The following is an 8,429-nucleotide window of genomic DNA, read 5'->3' on the forward strand; positions in this document are numbered from 1 at the left end:
AGAGAGAGAGAAAAGAGAAGAGGGAGGGAGGGAGAGAGAAGAGAGAGAGAGGGGGAGAGAGAGAGAGAGAAGAGAGGGAGGGAGAGAGAGAGAAAAAAGAGAGAGAAGAGAAGAGGGAGGGAGAGAGAAGAGAGAGAGAGAGAAAAGAGAAGAGGGAGGGAGAGAGAGAGAGAGAGGAGGGAGGGAGGGAGAGAGAGAGAAAAAAAAGAGAAGAGAAGAGGGAGGGAGAGAGAAGAGGGAGGGAGAGAGGGAGGGAGAGGAGAGAGAGAAAAGAAGAGGGAGGGAGAGGGAGGGAGAAGAGAGGGAGAGAGAAGGGAGGGAGGGAGAGAAGAGAGAGAGAGAAAAGAGAAGAGGGAGGGAGGGAGAGGGAAGAGAGAGAGAGAGGGGGAGAGAGAGAAGAGAGGGAGGGAGAGAGAGAGAAAAAAAGAAGAGAAGAGGGAGGGAGAGAGAGAAGAGAGAGAGAGAGAAAAGAGAAGAGGGAGGGAGGGAGAGAGAGAGGAGGGAGGGAGGGAGAGAGAGAAAAAAAGAAGAGAAGAGGGAGGGAGGGAGAGAGAAGAGAGGGAGAGAGGGAGGGAGAGGAGAGAGAGAAAAGAAGAGGGAGGGAGAGGGAGGGAGAAGAGAGGGAGAGAAGGGAGGGAGGGAGAGAGAGAGAAAGAGAAAAGAGAAGAGGGAGGGAGGGAGAGAGAGAAAGAGAGAGGGAGAGAGAAGAGGGAGGGAGAGAAAGAGAAAAGAGAGAAGAGGGAGGGAGAGAGAGGGAGGGAGAGAGAAAAGAGAAGAGAGGGAGAGGGAGGGAGAGAGAGAGAAAGAAGCAGGTAACAAGTTTAGAAATGGGAGACAGGGCATTTAAGTAGTCTAAATATAAAACGGCTGTGAAAGGGAATCTCTTTTCCATGTCTGGGTCCTGAATACTTTCCCACGTGGGAAAGAATCTCAGACTACTTGGGTGAAATTCTCAAGCTTCACTTCACTCGAACTTTGGAGCCATAGAACTGCAAAAACGCAGAGCTCTCCTTCCGTGTTGTTGCATCTTGGATCTCACAACTGCATCCGGCAGGCCTCAGGCTAGGCAACAGACCTTGAGGATGTGTGTAGTATCGGTGGCATGTAGTTCCTAGGCTACAACAGGTTGGCCTGTTCCAACAGAGTTGGCGTCTGCATTCACGGAGAGCCAATTCCTGTTTTTAGGACCAGAGAAAGATGCAACACATATGCTAGGCCAGGGGTATAAGGCAACCTTGGCTCTTTTATGACTGGTGGACTTCAACTCCCAGAATTCCTGAGCCAGCCATGCTATGTTCATGTTTTATTTAGAAGGGATTGGCTGCATGTGGATAAAAAGGATCTCTCAGTCATTGGTAAATTGTAGATAACCCTGGTCTGTTCTCTCTTAGCACTATTGAAATTGAATGTGTCTACGCCAGTGTTTTTCAAACTTGGCAACTTTGCGGTGTTTTCTGGGGAATTTGGGGTATTGAAGTCCACCCCTTTTAAAGTTGCCAAGTTTGTAAAACACTGGTCTACGCAGCCCTTACACAACCCAACGTACGACTGAGTCCAGAATGGGAGAATATCTGTGGGTGAGAGGGTGTTTTTTCGTATTCTTACGCTCCCTTTTCGACGCTTGTTTTCTTTCCCCTCAGCCATTCGATTTGGACGGATGCCCAGATCAGAAAAGGCAAAGCTGAAAGCTGAAATCCGAACAGGTGAACTTTGTATAGAAAATTCCGAAGTCGCAGATCTTAAGTCACTGGCCAAGAGAATTTATGACGCCTATTTGAAAAACTTTAATATGACCAAGCTGAAAGCAAGGCTCATACTTGTGGGGAAAGCCAATAACAATCCTGTAAGTATCAGAATTGCATCACAGAACTGCATAAAAGCAAACTACACGAATGGCACACTGAATGCCCATATAAGAGAATAGATTTATAAAGCAGTGATGGAAATTTTCTCCTCTCTGACAGTAGCTTCTTTTGTGATGCACACGGGTCCTTGTGTTAAAAAAGTTTTTGTTTTTTTTTAATTGAAAATTTTTAAAAGTTTTACACTATAACTCCCCTCCTCCCCAAAACCCACCCTCCCCCACCCCCCTCCCTCCCCCCCGACTTCCCAGAGCCACACACAGGGTTAACAATACAATAATTATACTCTGTCTTAGATTATATCACCCTTAAGTTAACAATTCTATAACATCCTTTAGCTCTCTTCTGAACAAACATATTAAACATTATTATTACTAATTAAAAAAATAAACTACATTAACAATCTAAAATTTACTCAAAAACCAAATGAAACTTTTTAGTTCCATATTTATTCTCAATATAATCTATCCATCTTCTCCAAACCAAAATATATCTTTCTTGTGAGTAATCCTTCACATAGGCTGAAATCTTAGCCATTTCTGCTAGCGTTAAAAAAGTTTTGATGAGCCCTGATAACTTACCCATATGTCAATATACTAAATCGCTTAATTTGTTACAAAGATCAAAGTTTCTGTAGCTGAGTGACAGCGTTATTTTCCAGATATTTTAATAATGTATGTCTCAATTTTCAGTAAGCAATCACAACAGCTTACTGAGCAAATGAACATCATAACCCACACCCCACACACACAAAAGCCCTTTTTGCAACCCAGATAGTATATGGGAATAAAATTCAAAAAGTGTTTAAAATAAGTGGCAGATTGTGACATTTTGGCTCTTGTGGGTATAATTTGGAGGGAATTCAACATGCTGAAGCCTCACTTGCTGAATCATCAATACGTAAGACACATATTTAGGAAATGTTTAACTAGGGACAGCCACATGGCTGTGGATCTTAAGTTCCAAACCATCCGTTTCTCCAATTATTTCCTATGGAAGAACTAATTTACCTAATACATCGTTTAAATTGAATGTGCTGAAAAGAAGAACAGGGAACATGTAACAAGCATTTAAAAACAGTGCTGCTGCAAAGTTTGGTAAAAATGCTTCTGTGAGTTGACTTCACCTAAAAGGAAACATCTATTGCAGATTTTGGGATTAACCATTTTATGAATACAGGTAGTCCTTGTCTTACGTCCACAATTGAGCCCCAAAATTATGTTGCTAAGTGAGACATTTGTTAAGTGAGTTTTGCCCCATTTTACAGGATTAGGTGAATCACTACAGTTGTTAAGTCGGTAACACGGTTGTTAAGTGAACTCGGCTTCCCCATTGACTTTGCTTGCCAGAAGGTCGCAAAAGGGGATCACGTGACCCTGGGACACGGCAACCGTCATAAATATGAACCAGTTGCCAAGCATCTGACTCTTGATCCCATGAGTATGGGGATGCTGCAACGGTCGTAAGTTGAAAAATGGCCATAAGTCACTTTTTTTCAGTGCCATTGTAACTCTGAATAGTCACTAAACAAACTCTTGTAAGTCAAGGACAACCTGTAAATGAAACCTTAGGGACAGGGTATCCTTAAGTTTGAAAGGGCCCTTTGTTGAAGCCTTGGTCAGTGTAAAGTTCCCAATTAAACCATCCCTCATAAATAGCTCCCTCCTCTCCACTTCGGCACCTCCAGTGAAGGGATCCGTTGTCCACCTGCCCTTGGGGTCGGTCAGCATTTCCTGCCATTTGCGTAGAATCCGCCTTCCTGTCACTTAATCCATGGTTCCCTGTCCCGTGCTCTGGAAAGAGAGAGAACCGTTGATTCCCACGACTGCTTTTCAGGTGTGTTATCAGAAGTAGCTCAGACGGTCACAGAGAAGAGGAGTCCTTTGGGTTGTTGTTGTTATTATTGAATTTAATCATTTAATTTAATTTAATTCTGGTTTCCCAAAGAGAAAAAGGTTGCACCTTATTGTTCCTGGCAGTTACTTAACCCAGGCGCCCGCTCTCTTTCCTTTCACCGCAGCCGTTTGTCATACACGACATGGACACGTTGTGCATGGCCGAGAAGACGCTGGTGGCAAAACTTGTAGCGAACGGGATCCAAAACAAGGAGGCAGAGGTGAGGATCTTCCACTGTTGCCAGTGCACCTCCGTGGAGGCGGTGACGGAACTCACGGAATTTGCCAAATCAATTCCTGGCTTCTGCAGCCTCGACTTGAACGACCAGGTGACCCTCTTAAAATACGGGGTGTACGAAGCCATCTTTGCCATGTTGGCCTCCGTGATGAACAAAGACGGGATGCTCGTCGCTTACGGGAACGGCTTCATCACGCGGGAGTTCCTCAAAAGTTTAAGGAAGCCTTTTTGTGATATCATGGAGCCAAAGTTTGACTTTGCTATGAAATTCAACGCCTTGGAATTAGACGACAGCGACATCTCCCTTTTCGTGGCTGCTATAATATGTTGTGGAGGTAAGCCTTGAGCTGCTGTTTAATGATAGCAATATATTTTACGGAGCGTGCTTCCCGTAAGGTTTCTGCTTTCTGCTGAAAAAGGAACCCATTTCAGACTCAACAGGTATTTCGAGTTCAATATTTATTGTCTATACTTTGCCAGAATTATTCCAATATTTTTCTGGCAGCAGCAGGACCGTTTCATGTTTATAAACAGATATTTCCGTATGAAAGTGTTCATAATATAGTAACTTTATCCTTGTAGTCAGTCAAGGATCAACATTAACTCTGATAACGCAGCCAAAAAAGTTCTGCATTCCTTTCAAAAGGATGCAAAATGATGCTGTATTCTGACACGCCGGTAGAGGTAGTCCAAGCTCAGAGAGCACCAAAAACTCTTAGAGTTCAACCCTGAGCAAAAAAAATACTCTTCATCAGGATGACCGTGCTTGATTGTCTCATTTCAGTTTTCCTTTGCTTTACAGACCTGTGACGGTCGTAAATGCAAGACTGGGGGTAAAGTTATTTTTCATCACTGCCGCAAGAGTGGTTACTAAACGAGGCATTGGCTAAATGAGGGCTGCCTATGTAATGTCTGGGCATTGTTGATATAGCTCCTAAGTAATAAAGCATTTTCTACTAGAAAATAAGTGCAGATAAAGGCTTTGAACCCCTGTTAGCCGTGATGGGATAACGCAATTACATAACGTTCTTCTTTTTGAGAACAGATCGGCCAGGCTTGGTCAACATAGGACACATTGAGAAGATGCAGGAAAGCATCGTGCACGTACTGAAACTTCACTTAGAGAACAACCATCCGGATGACATTTTTCTCTTCCCCAAACTGCTCCAGAAAATGGCAGATCTCCGGCAGCTTGTCACGGAACACGCTCAGCTAGTTCAGATAATCAAAAAGACCGAATCTGATGCACACTTACATCCTTTGCTACAAGAAATATACAAGGATATGTACTGAGGTGGTTTCGGTTTTGTACCGTAGGCAAAGCAGTAGCAACTCGACCAGATACTTCGGACGCGGGGGGTCTCTGTTGTGCCTCAGCTGGAACATTTGGCAGTCCTAAAATTTGGGTAACTGGAATATCCATTTCTCTTGCAGGGGTTCAGTAATTGAAAGAAATTGCATAACAGAGAGAGAGAGAGATGATGATGATGATGATAGTAAGTGGTGATTGATTTGAAATTTGGGCCATGGTGGGAATTGCGTCGGGCCACAACTTAACTCACAAATACAATGCCTTCTGACGTTCGTGCACTTTTAAGCGTTTGTTCCCCCCCTCCCACTTCCTTAATATGTGAAAGTCAGTTGTTTGGGGCCGGATCCAAAGAGCCTTGGGGCAGGCGGTGGACGGTTGCGTCTCTCTCACAGGTTGCAGGAGGAATTATACTTGAAACTCAGGGATGTTTCGAAAACAGAGAAGGTGAGAGGGCTAGCCATTCAAGAGGGGAAGGGGATATATATGCATCTTTTAGAGGCGTCTGACTTTGTTCCTGGGATGGGTTGCATTTGGTACCCAGATCGGTGACCGTAGAAAAGCCGTGGTGGCGCAGTGGTGAGAATGCAGCATTGCAGGCAAACTCCTGCTCACAGTCAGCAGTTCGATCCTGACCGGCTCAAGGTTGACTCAGCCTTCCATCCTTCCGAGGTTGGCAAAATGAGGACCCACTTTGTTGGGGGCAAGAGGCTGACTCTGTAAACTGCTTAGAGAGGGCTGTAAAGCACTGTGAAGTGGTATATAAGTCTAAGTGCTATTGTTATAGCCGAGTGTTTTTCTTAGAAAAAAACAACACTACTTTTTCTGGCTAAGATTACAATCTGAGTTCCCTAGAATTATGTGGAACCTCTATAAGTTTAGCTGTGTAGTATTGAGGACTCCAGGTGAAACATCGGAGGAATGACGGGATAGGAGAGTGAGGATCTCCCACTCCTACAGCCGGCCAGCCCCTCAAAATGTACCTCTGAGGGTTGGAGAGAGGGCAGAGACTAAGGAGAGCAGCCAAATTTGAAGAGAAGTTGGATTCCATCGTTATGCCGGATCTCAAGGACTTTGGGAATCTCAGTGGACTATGAGCTTCTTGTGCTTCTTTTACTATGATACGAATCAAGCCGCGTGACTGATAATCCGGACTAACATTCCCTTAGTTATGCAAACTAAGGTGGGCTCAGAGCTTGGCTTCAGTCTTGAATGTCTGAAATAAGAAGATCAGCCTGGAATTGAAATGGATTGTAATCCTGCATTTAAGGATGAAGACTACCCAACATTTCATGGAAGCCCTGTTGAATACCCTCGGCATCTAATTTGCACTGAAATTGTGGAACAGAAATTGGGAGTTACTTAACACTATGGATATTTCCTAGTTTGGTGGCAGCCAAAATGCTTCTAAGAGGCTAGAAGTCTTTTTGAAAAGGGATGGAACTTAGCTCAACCCATAAGTGGGAACTTGAATAGTCTACAGCAGGAATGTCCAAGCTTGGCAGCTTTTAAGACTTGTGGGCTTCCAAGTCACAGAATCCTTCAGCCGGCCACGCTGGTTGGGGAATTCTGGGAGTTGAAGTCCATAGGTCTTAAAGTTGCCAAGGTTAGACACCCCTGGTCTACAGGTTTGTCTAAGCCCAATCTTCCACTGATGATGTCTGTGTATTTTTAAGAGAGGAGAAGGTGTTAGACATTTAAATCCTTCAGATAATCTAGTGCAAGGGTAGGCAACCTTGGCTCTTTTATGACTCGTGGACTTCAATTCCCAGAATTCCTGAGCCAGCCTGGCTCAGCTTGGAAACCTCTCCCTTTCCCCTCAGCATGGCTGGCTCAGGAATTCTGGGAGTTGAAGTCCACAAGTCATAAAAGAGCCAAGGTTGCCTACCCCTGATTCTAGTGCATTGCATTTAGTAACCAGGCATCTTCTAAAATCATCATATTTGAAATTCTTTATATTTCTGAGGGTTGTTTCATCCACCTTTCTTTGGCCATCTGAACACAGATTCTGAGGAGGGGCTCACAGTCTTTCAGTGCTGTGTATATACAACGACAGCTTCAGTTTGTTCAGATTATCCCCCAAAGGCCTTGATTTTGAAAAATCCCAAATTTGCCTCAGTTCATTTATGTCCCTGGAAGCTCCATCTTGTAAGGTCTTCCAATAATATTTTCATCAGTTTTTCTACACGGTACTGAAAAAATGATAACTACCCGATGTATTCTGATATCAAATTGGAATTATAATTACCTGTATATTCTTAATCGTTTTATAGGTGAGGGTTCCATACTATGGAAAATAGGCCTACTTTTTGAAAAGCTCCAAACACATTTCACTAGAAATTATTTTATAATCAAAATGTCTTGGACAAACTGTGGAAATCATAGGCAAAAAAATGCTGATTTGAGTTATTTAGAAGGCAGTTTTCTTGCAGGAAGTGATTTTATTTTAATCAGTTTATTCCTCACTTTACTTAAAAGTGGCATTTACTGACCCTGGCTTCCGACTGACCAGGTCCTTCTCTGCAGCAGCTTTGTTTATAATCTATAATATTTTAAAGTGTCATAAAGTGCTGATTCTGAGCCCATTCTATTCCCATTTCCCCACCTGAAACTGACTCATAAGAATTAAAGTGGGAGAAAGAATTCAGAAGAACAGCAGCTTATGCCAATATATTTTAATAGAAATATGATCTAAAAATATGGTATAAAAAACTGTTTGCACTATTACTCAGATTACTCAGGATTGGGGCAATAAAATAGAAATTAACGCTGGGAAGGCTTGCTTCCCAAAAATAAAAATAAACTACCTCAACTAATAAAATTAAAAAAAAAAAGAGTTATAAATCAAATTGTTCAAGAAATACTAATGCATCATACTGACCGGCTCAGGAAGGCCCACGCCTGTCAACCAGAAACCATTTTCATACTTTCACCCAGCGAATGGTGTTTGGAGAAAAAGTTAATGTCTTGCTATTTTGCTTTTTAAACCTAGACTGTATAATTTTTTTCCCCCCAGAAAAGTGGAAACTTGCATTGGCATTATATAGTTGCTGCTTGCTTGACCGCCTGCTGTATTGGTGTTCTCTGTGTGGCATAACCTTTATTTGCTCATCCTTCCTTGCCCG

General features: G+C 43.0%; 1 protein-coding gene across 1 annotated transcript in view; it reads left to right on the top strand.

The window, feature by feature from the left end:
- Nucleotides 1-5,299, top strand: part of PPARA (peroxisome proliferator activated receptor alpha) — an 11,927-nt gene extending 6,628 nt beyond the window's left edge. The window contains exons 4-6 of the mRNA XM_015814620.1: nucleotides 1,641-1,843; nucleotides 3,883-4,330; nucleotides 5,041-5,299. Coding sequence (XP_015670106.1) covers nucleotides 1,641-1,843; nucleotides 3,883-4,330; nucleotides 5,041-5,288 — 899 coding nt within the window. The 3' untranslated portion in view covers nucleotides 5,289-5,299. The remainder of the gene's footprint in view (nucleotides 1-1,640; nucleotides 1,844-3,882; nucleotides 4,331-5,040) is intronic.
- The last annotated feature ends 3,130 nt before the right edge of the window (nucleotides 5,300-8,429 follow it).

This window comes from Protobothrops mucrosquamatus, unplaced genomic scaffold, assembly GCF_001527695.2.
Source record: "Protobothrops mucrosquamatus isolate PMUCROS unplaced genomic scaffold, P.Mucros_1.0 scaffold268, whole genome shotgun sequence".
Taxonomy (NCBI): Eukaryota; Metazoa; Chordata; class Lepidosauria; order Squamata; family Viperidae; genus Protobothrops; species Protobothrops mucrosquamatus.